At 41.5% G+C, this 19,229-nt stretch overlaps 3 protein-coding genes across 3 annotated transcripts; all 3 read right to left on the reverse strand.

Annotated features, from left to right (window-relative positions):
• Positions 1–6,747: 6,747 nt before the first annotated feature.
• On the reverse strand, positions 6,748–8,418 carry snrnp35 (small nuclear ribonucleoprotein 35 (U11/U12)). The gene has a single exon (XM_071898232.2). The coding sequence runs from the start codon at positions 8,261–8,263 to the stop codon at positions 7,490–7,492; it is 774 nt and encodes a 257-aa protein (XP_071754333.1). The 5' UTR covers positions 8,264–8,418; the 3' UTR covers positions 6,748–7,489.
• Positions 8,419–8,993: 575 nt separating this feature from the next.
• On the reverse strand, positions 8,994–12,527 carry bud13 (BUD13 homolog). Its single transcript, XM_071898222.2, has 10 exons — positions 12,388–12,527; positions 12,149–12,239; positions 11,594–11,678; positions 11,271–11,507; positions 10,806–11,110; positions 10,583–10,691; positions 10,237–10,375; positions 9,926–10,116; positions 9,741–9,822; positions 8,994–9,442 (listed from the first exon to the last, which is right to left on the reverse strand). The coding sequence occupies exons 1-10, from the start codon at positions 12,525–12,527 to the stop codon at positions 9,349–9,351; spliced, it is 1,473 nt and encodes a 490-aa protein (XP_071754323.1). The 3' UTR covers positions 8,994–9,348.
• A 649-nt stretch (positions 12,528–13,176) lies between these two features.
• Positions 13,177–14,794, reverse strand: LOC139910828 (uncharacterized). The gene is made up of 3 exons (XM_071898270.2): positions 14,741–14,794; positions 14,234–14,560; positions 13,177–13,623 (listed from the first exon to the last, which is right to left on the reverse strand). Exons 1-3 carry the CDS (start codon positions 14,775–14,777, stop codon positions 13,526–13,528), a joined length of 462 nt encoding a protein of 153 aa, XP_071754371.2. The 5' UTR covers positions 14,778–14,794; the 3' UTR covers positions 13,177–13,525.
• Between the last annotated feature and the right edge of the window lie 4,435 nt (positions 14,795–19,229).

A 19,229-nucleotide genomic window follows, 5' to 3' on the forward strand; every position in this document is an offset into this window, starting at 1 on the left:
TTTTTTCCCCCAGAACTTCCGGACACTTCAGACTGTGGAACAGGGCAGAGGCAGCGATACCGAGAGTTTGGCTAGGCTGTACGATTAGCACTACGCGGATTAACGTATATTTACAACTAACATGTTCAAATATAACATCGCCGTGATCAGTCTAACGATTTACTTCGCATAGAAAACACTATCGGTTACTGAGCGAAGGCCTTGGAATTTAATCTTGGACCTAGCACAGCTGTCATTAGACACTGTAATGGACTAACTCTGTGTATGTACGGCTCTCAGGCAGGACCGGTTACTATGGGGACGGGAGACTCCTGCTGGCGCGTGCTGAAATCAGTGCACTAGTCTGCCAAGTAGGTCTACCTGGACTGCAACTGTATATATAGACAAACAAATAATAACAACAATACTACTGCTACTACTACTACTACTACTACTAATAATAATAATAATACTAATACTACTAATACTACTAATACTAATCTACCTGGACTGCATCTGTATATAGCCAAATAACAATAATAACAAAACTACTACTACTATTACTACTATTACTACTACTACCACTACTACTACTACTACTACTACTACTACTACTTCTACTACTAATACTACAACTACTACTAATACTACTAATACTAATCTACCTGGACTGCATCTGTATATAGCCAAATAACAATAATAACAAAACTACTACTACTATTACTACTACTATTACTACTACTACTAGCCTACTAATACTAAGTTACTATAGTTGTGTAATATAATATGCTTGTGAAACGCTTTTCAAAAAGTTAAAGTGCTATGAGAAACTAACAAATCAAACAATGCTTAACACAGTTGATGCAATTCAGGTAGGCCTAGTTATGTGTTATATAAATTTATATTAATAACTATCAAATGCAAGTTTATAAATATGGATTGAATTTTTTTTTATGTTATCTTTTGTACCCTTTGGGGACAAATGCCTTACAATTACATCTAGTAAGGCAACCGTGATACACACACAGGTTAAATTCCCCATGAAATGAAAATGAGTTTTTTGAATTGTTATGTGATTTTCATAACCATGAGGTTCTTGAATGACAAGTTACAGGCCAAAACATGTCCTAATATGAAGGGAATATAGTTGGGAGTTATTCCAGTTGCACTCTGGGAGGGTACAGTGCATTGTTGAGAGCTAGCCAAATGCTCCAAGGCAACAACTGAATGCAGTTTTTTTTCTTTCTTTTCTCTTTTCTTTTCTTTTCTGTTTTTTGGAGGAGGGGGAGGAGGAGGAGGAGGAGTGGGGGTCAAAGCTAAGAGGGACTGATGAAATATGATTGCGGTCAAATAGATTTTTTATCATCAGTACATCATTACTACACTTGTAAACACATTGCAAACAGGGATCACTGTGCCAACACACAACATTTTATACATGCTGCCATGGAAACGAGCCCCGAGTTCAGCACCTCTAGCTTGCTAAGAAATGTCAGTCAAAATGTTCTGCCTCTGAGTGCAGATTGAAGAAGCTGCAGGGTGTTTACAGGAAGAATGAAGACTAGGCATAATTTATATACTGTATGTGTGTGTGTGTGTGTGTGTGTGTGTGTGTGTGTGTGTGTGTGTGAATACCTAGAGCAGAGCTTCTGTAGTCTCCTGTTATTCAATATGGTCAAGAGATCCACTCGGAGCTGCTTGATTGTACAAATGCAACAATTACTTATTGATCCACTGATCCACTTACTATTGATCCAATAATGGCACCTTCCTCTAATATATCCCTCTTCTAAATAAACAAGTTCTCTCTCATTACCCTGTTTTGCCTTGATTGTAAATGACATCCAGAATATCACTATTTCACTACCCAATCAATCCTGCCCAGCTCCAAAATTATCAGCCAGTCTTCATTTGTCCACTAAAACCTTCAACATCAATTCCTGTTCTCCTCTAAACCATCTGTTCTGAGCCAGCCATTGCAAAGTTTCAGCTCTCTGTTGGTGGTCCAACTGCTTTATTGTCCCAGCAAGTAACTATCTGTCACTCACCAGAGAAGAATGGAACACCATGACAACTGCAGTAAACAAGCTTAAAGTAGCTCTGTTTATAACCTGACATACACACACAAACACACACACACACACACACACACACACACACACACACACACACACACACACTCACACGGCATGGAGAAATGTGGACAGTAGGGAAACACTAAAGATTTGTACCGGATCTTATGTGGTTTGTTCTACTAAATGTGAGGTAAGCAATACTGTTTTTAGGCTTTATCTACTAGTAGTTTGAAATACATATTCCATATATTATATTTTAAGGCTTTTAAGATTTTTGTGTCTTCTTTAGAGATGCCATGAATAGCTCAACCACAATGCATAGCTGTCAGTCTAGCACAACAGAAAATATTTTCTCTGAAGATACACAAAACCTGATGTGATCATTTTTTACAGCATTTGTTGAATAAACATAGATTCAGAGCTGGTGATGTCAATGAGCCAGCAGCACAGTCAGGAGCCAATGGGCAGCGTGTTCATCCAAAATGCCAACGTGTTGCACCCACGTCCCCACCACAAACTGTTGTTGCCCACGCGACGCTACAGAGGAGAACCCCCTACAGTTGCAGGTACAGGTGTGCTGGTCCTCTGTCCCAGCATCAGATAGAGCAGAGGATGTCCTGAGATTAATCATTTAACACTTCCCTGTCTCCTTTAAAGGTCCCATTTTATTCAGTTTTCATGATTTTGTTTTCAAATACACTGTGATTCAGGTTATGAAAATGTTCTTCATGATGTTTTGCAAATAAATGTACTTAAGTTAAGTATTGATTTAGTTAGGTATTGATTGAATGAATATGAAGACAGACAGAACAGTCACAGTTGTGGACCCTGATTGGCTGACAACACCAGCTCCTCTAATTCAAACAAGGCAAACTTGCTGTGTGGACGCTTTCCAGTTCAAATGCTGAAAACTTGCCTAATTGGAAGGATGTTAGCAAACATTTAGTGAGGTGAGCCAATCAGCAGCAAGTGCAGTGGGGATGCATTTACTGGAGTTAGTCTGAAACAGACTGTAAAAATGGAAGGATTTTTGAAAATGCAATAACTCAATTTAACCACTCAAACATTTGTCGCATGTCATCCCCCTGTCTCCACCCCAATCTGTCCTGTCTGTCTCCACTTACATCTCTCTAATAAAGGAAAATACCCCCCCCACCAAAAACAAAAAATCTTGAAAAAACAAAACAAAATAGAAATTAACAATATTGCCATTAAACATCTTTGATCATATGTATTTAAAATGAGAAAAATGTTGATTCCTATAATACGGCCCCTTTAACCTCCCACTCTTTCCCTCCCCAACCATCCTGTCTCCTGTCCCAGGATTGCTGCTCTACCCAGACACTCCTGCTAAGATGGAGACGACATCCCAAGAAGCTTTCTGCCCCAAGCCTGGAGCACAGCAAGGGAGAGGCAAAGGTCTGCAGTCTAACCTGAACCTGGAGGGTAAACCCGTCTTATCAGCTATTAGATAAGCTGCGTGTGTGTATGTAAGAGTGTGTGGGTGCTGAAATGTGTGTGTGGGCATGCAAGGTTGTGTGTGAAGTTGTGTTTAGTGGATATGTGTATGTGTGTGTGAGTTGTGGAGAAGGATGGGGTGTGTGTGAAGACGGGAGAGGGGAAAGGTTGATGGGTTCTTCTTTCCTAAAAACATTTCATTACAATTTTTAATTACTAAATCAAAAAGAGGTGAAAAATACAGTGAAAGAGGCAAAAATCAGTATAGTGGTAAATGTAAAGATGCTGTTAGCATCTTTACATTTAACACTATACTGATTTTTGCCTCTATGTCAAGGAGCACAAAAAGGTCACAGTCGCTTTCCTGAAAAACAATTTTTAATTTATCGTCCCATTGAAATTGAATTGTTAAACTTTGCCAGCAAAGTACTGTTTGAATAGGTTGTAACCTACAGCGTTAAGCTAAATTAACTGCAATAAAATCACTGTTAAGATGTGAAACAGGCCCATGGTTAACTGATAATGACAATGAATGAAGGAAGACTGAGTAACACAACTGCAAGAAGGTATCATGACAACTCTCACTCCTCAGGGGGAAGGATGGGACATTTATCATTTATCTGTATCGCATTAAACACTTACCAAGGTAATGGTCACCCTACAGGAGACCAGATCCTCCAGACCGCCCAGCGGGAGTCCCACCACTCCCGCCTCACATCCTCGGGACAAAGAGGAAGGAGGATCAACGACCCAGAGAGGGAACCAGGGGAGGATGAGGGAGAAGACAACAGTAATCAGATCGGGGTGAAAGCGGTGAATAATGAGGCAAAAGGAGAGGAAGAGCGGATGGAGCTGCAGTCTCTGTACCAGACCGATTTCCCTCCTCCCTCCCCGCACTGCAGGAGGAGAACGCCGGCCCTCCCTCAGCCAGACAACATCGCCATCAACCCTGCCCTCAGGTGAGAGGGCTTTTGACAATATCACAGTTTACTATGGCTTCATGTGGATAATAACTCATCAATGTGTGTGTGTGTGTGTGTGTGTGTGTGTGTGTGTGTGTGTGTGTGTGTGTGCTGCTTCACAGGATAGAGTTCAGGACAGTCCAGAGAGAGACTTACGCTGGTTGGCCTGTGATGAACCACAGGCGTCCCGGCAGACTGAGAACCACGTCGTCCGGGCAACCAAACACCACTTTTGAGTGACAGTCTATATCATCTATGCTGTACAGTAGAAATAATCTAGCGTGTACATTTCCCAGGAATTCAGAAACAAAATAATGTGCTTTATCTTATCTCTATGAACTTAAAATGTGCAAATGACTTTACATAAGTTCTTATTGTACAATTTCCTATTTTGTGTCAGTACTGTACAACTCTATAATATGATAATCAATCCCAGTTTGCAGTTAGCTCTAAATATTTCCAAGCATAAGATGTGTTCATAATCACATAATCCAGGCCACAGTACTTGGCCTGGATGACTGACTGGTAGTTTGACAGTCTGATATAATGTAACGTCATGTAATAATGTAATGTCTTATTTACACTAAAAGCAACTAAAGCATGACGTTGGTTCTTCCATGGGTTTGACATGAGTTAGCTAGAGAAACAGATAGCTAGAGGACTATATGGTCGATGTGTTCCCTGTCCCTCTTTCCTCCCTCCCCCTCTCTTCTACATATCCATTCCTCTGTGTGTGTGTGTTTGTGTCTGTACCTCTATGGAACAGGATCCATGTAACCATTATGCCGGTAGACATCCAATCAGAGACCTCACATCACTCGAATGACTCTATCCATTTGTCTATCACTTTTTCAGCTCATGCCTCCTGTCCCCTGCATGTGTTGGGGTTGCTTTCATCCTACTATTCTGATTGGCTGACAGCAGCGCTCTCTGCGTCGTTGTCCAATAGAAGACTGTGGATCATTAGAATCAGCCAATCACAACAGAGATATCTCGTCCCTTACTGTCAGCCCCTCTATTCCCTGAATGAGCAGAAAAACCTCTTATGCACCTCTGCTGGAAGCTTACAAAAGCAATGATGGGACTTTTAGGGATTAATTTGCAGTTGAATTACAGAGGGATGAGAATAGATGTAATTGTCATCCTCTCTTTTTTTTAATTCCTGCACTTAACTGTTGACATAGGATGACTTCAGAGTTAATTCCAGATTTGAAAACATCATATGTTTGTGTCCTGCTAGTAAAAATTCTGCTGTTAAAAGCACCAGCATGAGACAATAAAATATTTGCTCGCAATGGTAGTTCACCAATTTAGTTCTGATAATTCTAACAATTTAAGAAATATGTTCATTATTCAGTGCGATTTAGTATATTTTATTTAGTTGCTTTTCTTTACTCTAATTGTTATATCAATGCTACTGAGAAATCTCCTCTCTTCAGTACAATCTCTTCTCTCAGTTTCTTCTCACATATCAGCTGATGAAACTCCCAGCGGAGAGCTCAGTTTGATGACAGCTTGTGGGCAGATGATGTGCACAGACACAGACCAGGCTTTGCTGCACATGTAGCCTTTGGATAGCGCTTGATGAAGTCATTCAAACACCAGATCTTCAACATTTTATATCCATGACTTGAGCCGTACTTGTGGTCAGCCTGAGAGACAACAATCCTCCCAGTGACTCATGCCTGAAACAACATCTGCTTCAGGTGGAGGGACTGGGGATTGTAGCTGCTTAAGTGAGACTTCAGCTTAGAAAAAGAAAACACAATAGAATGTTAGAAATCTGGGTCATTACATCATACCTACATGAGTCATTCTGATGAGTAACTTTATTGCACTATATCAAAAGACTGACTCCCTGAATGGTCTAATCATCTTGTGCTCGTCTGTATGGTATGTGTTGAGGTGATTTATGTATTTTTAGTGTTTTCATTGTAAACCTTGTCTGCAAACCAAATCTACATCACAAAACAATGTTTTGTTTTGAAAATATGTAATTGAAAAGTCAGGAAAATCGTGTTAGTATGTTTCAATGGAATTCAGGTTGCCAATCACGAGTTAAATTTTACAGTACAATCAGCCTACATTTAAACGTACCATGAATGACAAAAACATACTTTTTAATGGAAGTTTGGTTTTATGAGAAAGTGGGTGGGAATTGTTGCTTGTTGGATGCTTTGTCCCAAGTGAACTTTTCTTTTGGTTATGGCTCTGGATTTTGTATTACCAAGTAATTATACAGCAAAAATTGCTAGTGGCAAAGCAGCACATAAAACATAAAATTTGGGCTTACAACCAAATGTTACCCATGATAGCCGTGAAGGAAAGAACTCCAATTGTTTTCACCATAGTCCTTTTAATTTCTGGATTAGGAGGTTGAGAATGTGTATCAAAATGACAGTGACATACTGTTGTGTTAAACTCATTTATTTTCTTTCTGTTTCCCCCTGCTGCAGGCAGCCAGTATGGGACAGCCCCTTGGTCAGCGGCTTTGTACAAATTTAAACTATGCAGCTCCACAAATCTACATCAGTACAAACATTTGCATGACTTATGGCGTCTAGTTCGTTAGACTGCCCATCTGGGGAAAGCAAACAAGATTCAAACAACGTGACAAGATTGTAATATTCCTCAGATTAACATGTAGGCAGATTTCAAAACTGGAAGATTACACATAGGTAGTACTGCTGAGTTTTAAAACAATTCCCCTTTTCCATTTGGTTGCAGCTTCAGCTTTTAAGGCTTTTGTTGTCACTTACTACTGGTCATGTTTTCACAGAAAAGGCAGATCTGTGAAGGATTGTCATGCACAGCACAGGTCTTATCACATCTTATATACACGGCACTGCTGTACCACACTCCATTTCACTGCCCACTTGGCATCAAACCCCCCCTCTGAAATGTCTGCATGGAGGAAAACAACTAGTGTGTGGATCATAACATCTGTCAGACTTGCTTTGATCCTATAGTGAAATCAGTTTTGACTTTCTTCATCTCAAGCTGTGAAAACAGGCTTCATCTCCTGTCCCTGTGCCTGTTCCTGTCCGCGTGTCTTCTGTCCTCCCTCTCTCTCTCTCCGCTCCTGTCCTTGTCTCTGTAGAAATCCCTGTCTCTGCCCCGGTCCCGGTCCTCCCTCCTCCCTCTGCTCCCCCACTCAGTGTCTCTGTCGTGGTGTCTCGGAGACGGTGCTCGGTCCCTCTCTCTGTGCCGGTCCTCCCTCTCTCTCGCCCCCCCTCTGTCCCACTCTCTCCCGCCGCCTGTCCAGTCAGGCACCGAGGAGACTCCGAGGTTGATGGGCTTGCGGAAAGGTCTGTCTCTCCCACCAAAGCGCAGCTGTCCGGACTCTTTCTTCCCTCCTTGCCCGCCACCTAGTCGCCGTGGCACCCATCCCTTGAGCGTCCTCTCCTGCTCAAAATCCACAAACAGCTCGTGTTGGTCCACCACTAACTTATTGGCGTCTCTGCGGGCCCGGACGACGGACCGCTCCTCTTTGTACTCAATGAACGCGTATCCTTTGGAGAAGCCGGTGACGATGTCCCTCACCAGTCGCAGCCGCTGGATGTCTCCGTATTTGGAAAACACTTCGTGCAGTTTATCCTCGGTTGTCTGGGGGTTCAAGCGGGCGACGAACAGGGTGAGGAGCGGGTCCCCGACAACGCCTTTGTTTGGCTTGTATCGGGCCACCATAGCCCTCCATACGGCCCGGTCATGGGGCTCCACATCGGTGCCGTCGATACTGCCAGCTTTCAGCGGGTCGTATGCCTTCGCTATCGGACTCCAGTCGCTCATTTTCGGCCAACTTAAATAACAGTTCTCCGTTCACGTTTCGGGATACATCCACGACCTTTCTGGCTGCTAACTTCACCCCATTAATCACGAATAAACAAAGTGAAGCCAGAGATAACCTATCTTTCTTCTTCTTCAATGTTTTGCTTCTGCCTCCTCACGAACGGAACGCGCAACAGGGCGTGCATCAACAAAAATATTCCGTACGGAACCGAATCCTGCTGTTCCTTTTGAAAATGGTTCCTACTCAATCAGTGATGCGATTAATCCCAACGGCCTCACGATGTCGCTATTCCTTTGTATTTATCATTTGTACAACGCAAGTACTGTACATACAAGGATAACACCGGTGTAGTTGTACTTGTTCCTATCACCATTATTACCACTGAAGTGTATTTGCCAGGAGCTACTACTGTCTGTCCAAATATAGAACCTCCTTGGTCTGTCCTACTGCAGGCTTGCCTGACCTCCCGGAAGTCATAGGCTCCCATTGTTTTCAAAAATACATTAAATAACTAAAATAATTTATTAACAGGCTACATCATGTTGAACAGCACATGTATTGCACTTTTCCCTAACATTCAACCAAATATGTCATATTTGCCAGTACAATACAGCTTCATAATATGATTGTCAACTTATGGATGTACATGTTACCAACCAAAGTATGTGTGAACAGTGATAACACAGGGCACAACACTTTACAAAAACATTATTTAATAAAACAGTGAAAAACACAAACATCTGTTCTGGCTCCACACTGAATCAATAATTACAAAAGCGTAAAGATGCTGTCAATTCACTGCTATGTACAGTTATCATGTTGGTAGTTTATCAATCTGTTATTTGTTCATCTCTGCTGAGATTACCAAGTCTTTCCCAGTCGCTACTACTATTCAAAATGTAATTTGAATTACATTGTACAGTGGGTAACTGCATGTGTCTGGTCTGCAGTTCTGCTTATAGCCAGATTTAAATGTTCTTTCTGGCTGATTGCTCTTGCCTTTCATATCACACAAATTCTGATGAGGATGGGCAATCTTGTACTTCAGCTCTGCTCTCTAACCATCAGTTGTTTCCGACTGCCATTACATGTCTTCCACACTCCATTTGTAAGCTTCTTCCTGCACTGCCTTTTTATCCGCCATCCTGGTGTAGCGCTTCTTTTCAAAACCATTGGACCTGGGAGACACACACAAAAAAATGTTTACCAATGTTTTTTTATTTTTAAATCATGGAGTGGGTATTCCACCCTCAAGTATGCAAGATATATATTTTTTTCAATTTCAGCAGTTAAGAAAAACAGGAAAGACAACAAGGAAATGCAAGAGCATAGTATGAACCAAGGATCCAACATATGTGGTCAAAAGTACAAGACCAAAATGTAACAATTTTAATAGCAAATAAAGGACATATGGTCACAATCAACACATTACAATTGTGTCACATGTACTCACTCACACACACACACACACTATACCTGTCAACCCCATCCCAGCGATAGCCTGGTAGAATATTGAAACGGTTTGGAGGCGGCGCTGGGCCTTTATACCGTGGTTTCTCTGCAAAACAAAAACAGCAAGTTTGAGCAGCTTAAAACTTTATACCATTTGGTGGTAACCAACCATTTTTGCTGCAGTCACCTCAGTGAACAAAGTATCTCACCTTTGACACCTTGCAACTTCATATTGCGGTCCTTTTTGCGTCGAAGCATAGCAGCCATCGGATCTCCCTCCCTTTCCTGCTCTCTCAGCATGCGGTCAAGATCCTCGTCATCACAGTGACGTGCCAGCGGCTTCTGGACTTCATGCAGTGCGTCCACAATTTTCTGCTGATGCATCTGGCCCTGAGCCAGCCTATAAACACACATTGATTTTAAACAGAAACAAGTATGCACATCATAACACATTTCAATACTTTATCTACACACAAGGATACTCAGTATCAATATCAGTAAAAATATGTTGTAGTCTTACCCTTTTCCCCATTGAGCGTATTTCTCATCCTTTGCCGATTTCTCTCCAGCTTTCCTCCTCTGTTCTTCTCTCTCTGAATCTAAATCCCTCTTTTTACCACTCTTGTCTCTGAACACAGTCTGGGCATTGCGGGAGTCATCTGGTGAGAGCAAGTAAATGGGTTTAAAACATCATCGCAGTTTTCATTCAGCTTAACACGGATTAAACAGAACTATGACTATACTTAGAATCTAGAACCATTTGGGACTACGCATGTGTCGTGCAGGTAGTGTGTGATAGAAAGTCTTGTGTGCTTTGCAATCAACAGCTGTGTAGCAAAGTATCTTAAGAGAAAAGCTGAGCTGACCTTCTAGTGTCAGGTTAGATTTCTCTCTGCGTCGGTTGTCCTCCTGCTCTTTCCTTAGAACATCTATGGAAACCAGACCTGCCTTCGCTCCAGAAAGCATCCTCGGGCCCTGAAAACAAGGAATCAAAACAACATGGTTCCATTCAGTTTGTCACTGAAGAGACACTAAATTATTAGGCAAATGAGGTTTCCAACTCCAGCTGAACTAGCATCATTTGCTCACCTGTGATTGGCCAGACCTGCGAGGAGGAGACAGATCGTCGTCTGAAGCCCTTCCAGTCTGTGTTCGCCTCCTGGGCGGGGATTGGTCAGAATCAGAGCCTCGTCTTGTTTTTGACCGCCTCCTCGGAGGTGATTGGTCAGAGTCTGACGCTCCTCCCTTTAGTGACTTTTTCCTCGGAGGGGACTGGTCAGAGTCTGAGTCATGCCTGGTCTGAGCCCTCTTTGCCAGCGGTGACTGATGAGCATCAGGTGAACGCTTTTGACTTGAGAATGATGAGTTGGGTTTTCTCCTGACTGGGGATGAATCTGACAAAGAAAACCATATTCAAATACTTCACTAAATGCTTCATCAAACACTTAGCCAAAAGTTCTTTTCACATCTGCAAGCATAGTTATTAGAACAATTGGAAGATGAAGGGCCGACAATAATTAAGTTCAGGTAGAGCCCAGATTCAGACTCACTTACCTCTGCTTTGCACCTTCCAAGATTTACCCGAATGTTGTCTCTGAGGGGACAGGTCTGGTGAGTCATGACGACGTCTCCTGGGAGGTGATATGTCTGCCGAGTCATGCTGGGTCTTTCTGACAGGCCCTGCCTCTTGCGAATCATGTCTGCTCCTCCTGAATGATGTGGGCTCTGGCGAATCGTGGCGAGTGCTACTCGATGCCGCAGGCTCTGGAAATTCCCCGTCCTCTTCATCAGCTACCGGGGGAGAAGACTCAACTTACATTCTTCACCACACAGACACTTCTCACTCTCTCTCTTTCCCAAACACATCAGTTCATTACCTGCCATCACTTTCCACTTGTTGCTGGTTCTGAAGGCTTCTAGCCGTTTCACCTCCTCTGGCCGATCATCAATCACTTCAGCAATCTAGACAAACAGAGTAGACAAACACAAGCATGTCAAGTTTTATGCTGTAAATAACTTTTCTGCCGTTCAATAAACCAATTAAACTACAAATTGATATCTTGAATGTTTTTTTGACTAGCAAACAACGCACCACTCAAAACAGGGTTTCATTTAGATATTCATCCCAGAGTTAGATAGCAAAATGCTAAGCATAATGCATAATATTAAATGCTCAGAGGCCCGAAGCATCAGACAATTTACATTATGAGATTTAAAAATAACAAAATTTCCACTCTTCATTTTGCCCTGTCTAATCCCAGACATGTCCGAATGGAATCATTAACAAGTCAAATACATGGCATTTTATAATGTTTGCAGTATAAATGAATGAGAAGCCACCCACCAGCTAGCGGGCTAACCACTTCATGTTAAGGGAACGGATGCAGACTATTTTTAACTAGCAGCCAGCTAGCTAACGTTAGCGAACTCACCACTGGAGCTTCCTCTTCGTCCTCCTCAAACTCATTCTCCTCTTTAGTCATCGTCTGTTTCCAGTCTATATCATCGTCCACTATTTTTAGCCTTGGATCATATGAGATGTAAAGAAGAGTTACACATATTAGTTAATTCACGAGTTGACAACGAAGGAAAAGTAGCGCTAGTTGGCTAAAGTTAAACGGCTAACAGGACTGCCGGCAATAAATCTATTAAAATATTATCCCCGACTCACCCTTTCTCAGGAACCTTACTCCGTTTCTTTTTAACCTTCCCCTTCGACTTCTTGACATCGTCGTCAGCGGATAAATAACGCTTTAGGTACTCAGCTTTAGATAGCTCGGCTCCTTTGCTGCTACCAGTGGAAGCGGCCATCATTAAGCACCACTGTTGTCGGAAACTACGGATGACCCTGAGGGACAAACGCTTTCTCACCTACAGGTTCGAAAAGTACAAGGTGAACTAACATGACTTACAGTGTTTTATAGCATTGTCGCCGTTTCACTTTTCCCTTACATATCCCCTTGCACCCACCTATATTGAATTGATTTTTACTAGTTATATTTTGTTCATATCATACTATCAGAAGTAGAGGGTGCTCCATGTTTTTAAATGACAGTTGTTTTAAGGTGTTGCAAACTTGCAGTGATAGGCTACTAAGAGTACCAGATGATCTACTATACTAAATGTAAAGGAATCATAGCATGCAATCTGTGGCAAGTAGATATGGTTATTCGTTTTGTGGACCCCAGTTGCATCTATGTAATTCCTTGACTTTTGTGAACTCCTTAACACTTACACTAACAATCTAACACTAACACTATGTAAATCAAAACTCATTTTCAAACACAATCACCTTATTCTCTAGCAATTATAGAGTTTGTGTGTTGTGTGATAGTAGGCCTATGCTCTCATTCAACCAATTATATTTCACCAGTGACCAAAGGTTGAATTGTAAACATTTTTTATATACTGCACAGTTATTTACACATTTTATGAAGTGAAAGACAATGCATTGCTTTTATGAGAGTTGCTTTATTAAATAAATGCTGCAGCTTCTACAGTAAGATTTGCATGGCAACTTATAAAGTATATTCATACACATACAGCTGTTTGGGCCTCTGCCTGAAAAGTTGTGCTGCTACATTTTGCCATTCATCTTCATTCTACATCTTCCAACAATGTTAAGAAAACCATTTACCATTATTTCAGTGCCCTCAGGAGGAAGGGACGGACGAGAGGAGAGAAAAAGAGACAGATGCAAGCTGATCATGACACGATCATGAGATGTGACGTTGCTGCAGGGATGTCTGTGGATGTGGAAAGATGTCGAGACGTGTGTGTGTGTGTGTGTGTCAGTGTAAGGCTAGCCCTCAGCTGTGTGTGTGACAGAAGAAGAGAAGCAGACAAATGATCCAGGAGCAGGAGGTCTTGAGGAACACGCTGACAGCTGAACATGGAAGAAGATGTTCTGCAGAGAGAGAAAAGTAGGATGTAAACTACTGACAGAAATCTCTCACCCATGTCTTTGTCTCACACAATTTTTTTATTCACCTATTCTCATTTACATTCACTCACTCAAATCCATACAACAGGGTTGGGGTCAATTCATGAATGAACTCATCTCATCAATTCCAATTCAGCTGAGGAACTGGAATTGGAATTTGAGGAACTTTAATGTAATTCAATGAAATTCTGTGAAATTCCATGTTTTTTTATTGTTTTTCTTACCACATATCTGAGGTTATATATTATCACTACTGAATATCCTAAAATGTTAAAGGGACCTTTCAGGTTGTATTTGATGCATAACATGTAATCGTAATACATACATTATGATTGAATGCATTTGATTTGTTTAACTGTCTTTTATTTGATTCATAATGTTTGATTTATAATGTTTAGCAAGTCAAGACAGCCTGGGTTCAATTCCAATTCCAACTCCAGGAATTTAATTGGAATTTACCATGCATTCTCAATTCAATTCATGAATGGCCCCAACCCTGCCACACACACACACACACACACACACACACACACACACACACACACACACACACACACACATTCAATCCACCTACCTTTCTCTATGTAGACAGAGGCAACCACCTTGGATATTTTGCATATGTAGGTGGTGTTGTATGGGAGTGTGTGTGTGAAGCCGGTGAGCGTCATCCGGTAGCCATGAGGTTCCAGCTCCTCCACGTAGCTCTGGTCTTTAAACTGCACATCTGCGGCCGAGCCTGAGACATTGGTGTTAATGAGGGTCTCTTTGGATCCAGAGGACCAGGAGAACTCGTAGCTGTTGTACTGGCTGGGTTTGGGATCGATGCGACAGTCCACTCTCAGGTCCTCGTCATCCTCAACGCACACTGTTATCAAATCGCACAGTACTGGGACCAGCAACACTGGGGCAACGCACAGAGAGGTAGGTGAGAAATGCAGAAAAGTTAGCATCAAGGATGTAGAGACATATTTATTTATATAAAACTCTTTATTATATTCTATCACTGGGTTATTCAATAAACTGAGGGTAGGGGCCTCTAAATACCACTGTGGAAAATACGTTTCTTGAAAACTATTCTCACCTCCCAGGACTCCATAGACAAACAGAGACTTGGCCATGATGGAGGTACACCCATCCAACTTTGGTGTGTGTGTGTGTGTGTGTGTGTGTGTGTGTGTATGTGGATGAGAAGAAAGAAAGAGAGAGAAAGGGGAGAAAGAAAAGCAATTACATAAAGCATGTCACATTAATTCTAATGCAAGATCAAAAAAATGTTTTCAAATGTCTCATTCAGATCATGTTCATTATGTTGGCATGAATTCAGACATCACCAACATTTTTGTCACTTTGACAAAGTGTGTGCGCGTGTGTGAGCATGTGTCACTGTGTATGTGTTTTTCTGTTTATCTGCCCATATCTGTAACAGCAAATATAAGTATTCAAATGCTTAGCAGTGACACTCCAGAGTTAAGGTTCATCTAAATTCCTTTAAATGCCCTTGAGACGTCTCTACTTGGTTCAAATCCTCCTGTGGCCAATTCAGTTTATTGGACATGATGTAAAACGAAAGATGACACAGTTGTTTCCTCCTTTCAGTTGAAGCATCTCTGTTTGCAATACTATCCCACACATGTTTGTCATAATTTCTATTACCCTTGACTCAGTGTTGCATTTACCAGCATTTAAAGCCTAAATATTACATAATGCGCATAGTTATTTCCTGTTACCTTGCCCTGCGTAGCTCTGTCCTCTAGCATATTCCACGTCTTTATAAATAAGGCATTCGGATACGCCCCGAGTCCTCAAATCTTTTCCCACAGCTTCAATGTCTTTGAGGAGCCTTACCTCCCGTAGGGCTGGATGATGGAGCAACTTATGTCCGCCTGCTCTTGTCTGGCCTGGGTGTTTATAGCGGCTGGCAGCCCGGGCGGTGTGTGTCTCACTGCTGCTGTGGCACCCGCTCTGGTGTAGCACTGCAGAGTGTCACACTTGTAAAAGAAGGTGGGAGGGAAACAGAGAGATGGAGCAAGAGTGGGAGGGATAAGGATGAGTGAGGAAGAGTGCTGATTCGTCTTTCTCCTCTGCAGTGTGTGTCTGATGGAGAACACCAGGCAGGCAGGTGGGCAGGCTGTGTGCAGAAGTGAAACTCATCATTTTTAACAGCAGCGTGTTATGACCTTGTCTCCTTTCCTCCTCGGCCCTCTCCTCACCTTTGTCTCATTTCCTCGGCTCTCCTGTCCTCCTCTCTTGCCCTTCATGTCTCGCCATGCAGTAGACGCCCTCTCTTAGCCTTACTGCTGTTTCATGTATTAGATGGGTTTCACAGAGATTCACTTACTGTGCTCTGAATCACATGCAGCCGCCCATCTGCATCACAATGCATATCTTACTGTAATTTATAAAGGAATGGCTCCCTTAAATCTATTTTTATTAATAACACAAGAGATTGTCATTTTAATTTCCATCATGCCTGTACTGTGTAAATGCATACCCCATAGAATTTGTGATGCCCCAGAAATTTCTAGCACTGTCATGTTGAACACCTTATGTAGCACAACTCAATGTCTCCACCTAAAGGGCGATGAATGGGATTTCACAAAGCAAGTAAGCAGAGGATTCATGGGCTTCATCACAAGGTGGATATGTGCCATTAGTTTACAGTAGCATTATCTCTTTTACACTCTCCTTCATTTATAACTGCTATATCTAGATAGAAAATGCATTGAGAATGTAGGGATTTCACACCGTGGAATGCGTCCACATCATCCCACTAATGCCCACTTTTTTGAGAGTGAGAGGTAAAAGCCAAATGCTGACACCTTGGAGTCAGTAGGGCTATGACAGTACAAGATGAAAAAATATGAACTATTGAAAACAACAACAAGTGAAGAAATTCTTACTGTGTAGCAAAACCTTAAGCGGAACTTACTGCAGATAAACACATGGAAAATAATAATAAAACAATATTATATTCAATGATTAATAGTGACTTAGACATTTAAAGAGTTACCTGGATTGTGTGCATGAATCTTATCAAATGGATTACATTGACTAACAGTCAGTGTAGAGAAGAATACAGAAGAATTAGCCAGATGTTTGTTTTCCACTTTCCTTTTTGTCTATGGCCAGAAGTGTGGACTTGTATTTCAGCCCAACTCAAGTTACAAAACTGATGACTGAGACATGAAAGGCAAGTGACTTGAGATTTGACTTTGACTTGAAGTAATGACTTGAAATAATCAATAGAAAAATGTGATTTTCATAGAAATGTCAGTACTTGTCTTCCGTGCAATGAATGAATTTGTATTTGATAATTTAGTTGTGTCTTGCTGTCTATAGCAGCACATCGATGTGGTTTCTGGCTTCTGGTGGGTCAGCAGTAACAATGTGACTTGCTATAAGACTAGGTGCTGCAAGGTGGTGGAGTGGCTTTCACTTTACTGTGGTTTGGCATTTTGTTAATTCCAAGCAGAGAATTAGCAAAAAAACATCCAAAAATGAATAAACACCTATTTTAAATTACATATAATTGAGTCTGTTTAAGTTAACTTTAATTTGAACAGATTTGGAAGGCCCGAAGCTAAAATGCCTTTTGTGCTCCTCAAGTGCATATTTAGAAATATTTTATACTTTTATTTCACATTGTTCTGGTTTTGAAACAGGGTTTGGTCTCCAAATCTGCAAACAAATAAAACTTCCTCAAAAATATGATACAGAAAACTGTTGTGTCATCTGAGACAAACTGGAGAAGCATTAATAAAATTTAACTAGATTTAAAACAAAATTGTCCCCCCTAGACAGATTGTGAAGAGGGGACTACTGGTGAAAGTTTTCAGCCAATTAGCTCTATCAGAAATAATGATGAAAACCCATAATTTCAATTAGTGATGTCTGATAATTGAGTAAACGAATGTGTGGAGGTGCGTTTGAGTTGTGGATGAGTGGATATAGATGTTTGTCACAGATGGAATAATAATGGGTGGTGTGTGGATGAGAGGAAAGTGGAGTGGGGCTTGAGTCCCCATCCTGTAACCTACATAGGAGCCCATAATTCCTCACTACGCCCCTGTCCGGGCCCATAATTGAGTCTATACTCTGATAATTCAAGCTAGTTAGGCTGTGCCATTTCTCCAAATGTGCACACATAAGCCTCGCTGCCAGTTTGCTCGGCTCACACAGTGACAGATAGTTGTCGGGTCGGGACAGGGGGTAGCTAGGCTATCTCGGAAATAATCTGCCCACGCGTTAAGCTGCTTTATCCCCACCAAGCCTCAGCCGAGCAGGGACTTCATCTCGGTAACGAGTCAGACGGGAGTCGGAATTAGAGTGGGAGAAAAAAGTGAGATCCATAGGTTGAGAGAGATAAGTTTAAGAGATCTTTCAGTGTGACAGTTTGTGGGTTGATTCCTCCACACTGCACCCAGACCGACAAGGCAGAGCACAGTGTGGTCCGGGTTTGTCGCATGGAGAGCTGACTGGACCTCCAGACAGACAGTCCTGACCTGAACCTGCTGCTTTGTTTAGACTGGGAGCCAGGTGGCAAAGCGCGAGGACACGCTGGGAATTTAACCACATCGGGAAGCTGGCAACGGTGATTTGGGCATGGAAAACACCGGATTTTGGATATTCCTGATAACAACTTGTGTTATTCAAGGTAGGCGACCCCCCCTTTCTTAGTTTTTGCCCCCTATAATTCAATACCTCTCATTTACAAAATAACAGGCACTGATGAGGAGGATCCAGGTAAAAGCCATTATTCCTTATTGATTTCCCTGTACCAATCACAAAGGAGGAGATGTAGATAAAGAGAAGCAGAGAAGGATTTTTAAGCTTTAAGACAATTGAGATGTGGATTGTGCAAAAGGGGCTGAATGATGTCCCTAATATACTTTCAGTGTACAGTGGAGGGTAAACCCACCTAAACTCAATTTACCCACATTTTTTGTAGGCTGACACAAATTTATGAGGTAATTTCATAGTATAAATCATAGTGTCAAACTGTTATAATTTAGGCTACAGGAAGATAGGGTCTTTTAAGGGGAAAAGCATAAATTATTTTCTGAGAATGTAATTGTTTTTTGTGAAAATTGGTGGTTGTTTGCACTAAAAGGATCACCGACCGGAGGTCATGGTTTACCTTGTTTATCACTATGTCACTGTTCATAACCTTCTATATCCTATTGTTGTGATCATGGCCATTGTTAACAATTTGCTTAGATTTAGGCTAGCTCATTTAAATTATAGATTCAGTATTTTAATGATTGGATGAAATTGGATGGGCACAGTATTGGTAATACATAGTTAATTACCAGAGTAATGAATCAATTTACTTCCATCATCAACATATTAAACCTGAAAACAATGTTGTTTTCCAGTGAACTATACTTTCACAATATTGGTTCATTTTAAGTTTCTCATACTGTTTGTTTTACTGTTTCTCATTCTCTCTTTTTTTAAATCTCAATTTACTAAAAGTTCTTATATTGCTTAGTTACAGTCTTAGCTTTAGTGTCACTTAATAAAGTTGTGGTGTCTGACAGTGTGGGAGCATCAAACTCCTCCTCTCATCT

The sequence above is a fragment of the Centroberyx gerrardi genome, chromosome 11, assembly GCF_048128805.1.
Source record: "Centroberyx gerrardi isolate f3 chromosome 11, fCenGer3.hap1.cur.20231027, whole genome shotgun sequence".
Classification (NCBI taxonomy): domain Eukaryota; kingdom Metazoa; phylum Chordata; class Actinopteri; order Beryciformes; family Berycidae; genus Centroberyx; species Centroberyx gerrardi.

What these genes read in the sequence shown, in the direction of transcription:
- snrnp35 (XM_071898232.2), bottom strand. Translation starts at nt 8,263, where the DNA reads ATGAGCGACTGGAGTCCGATAGCGAAGGCATACGACCCGCTGAAAGCT.
- bud13 (XM_071898222.2), bottom strand. Translation starts at nt 12,527, where the DNA reads ATGGCCGCTTCCACTGGTAGCAGCAAAGGAGCCGAGCTATCTAAAGCT. An exon ending in AGTAAGGTTCCTGAGAAAGG is followed by an intron (nt 12,240 to 12,387) that starts GTGAGTCGGGGA and finishes ATATGATCCAAG; the next exon opens with GCTAAAAATAGTGGACGATG. An exon ending in GCAGGTCTGGCCAATCACAG is followed by an intron (nt 10,692 to 10,805) that starts GTGAGCAAATGA and finishes CCTTGTTTTCAG; the next exon opens with GGCCCGAGGATGCTTTCTGG.
- LOC139910828 (XM_071898270.2), bottom strand. Translation starts at nt 14,777, where the DNA reads ATGGCCAAGTCTCTGTTTGTCTATGGAGTCCTGGGAG. An exon ending in TGTCTATGGAGTCCTGGGAG is followed by an intron (nt 14,561 to 14,740) that starts GTGAGAATAGTT and finishes GCGTTGCCCCAG; the next exon opens with TGTTGCTGGTCCCAGTACTG. An exon ending in CTCTGTCTACATAGAGAAAG is followed by an intron (nt 13,624 to 14,233) that starts GTAGGTGGATTG and finishes CTCTCTCTGCAG; the next exon opens with AACATCTTCTTCCATGTTCA.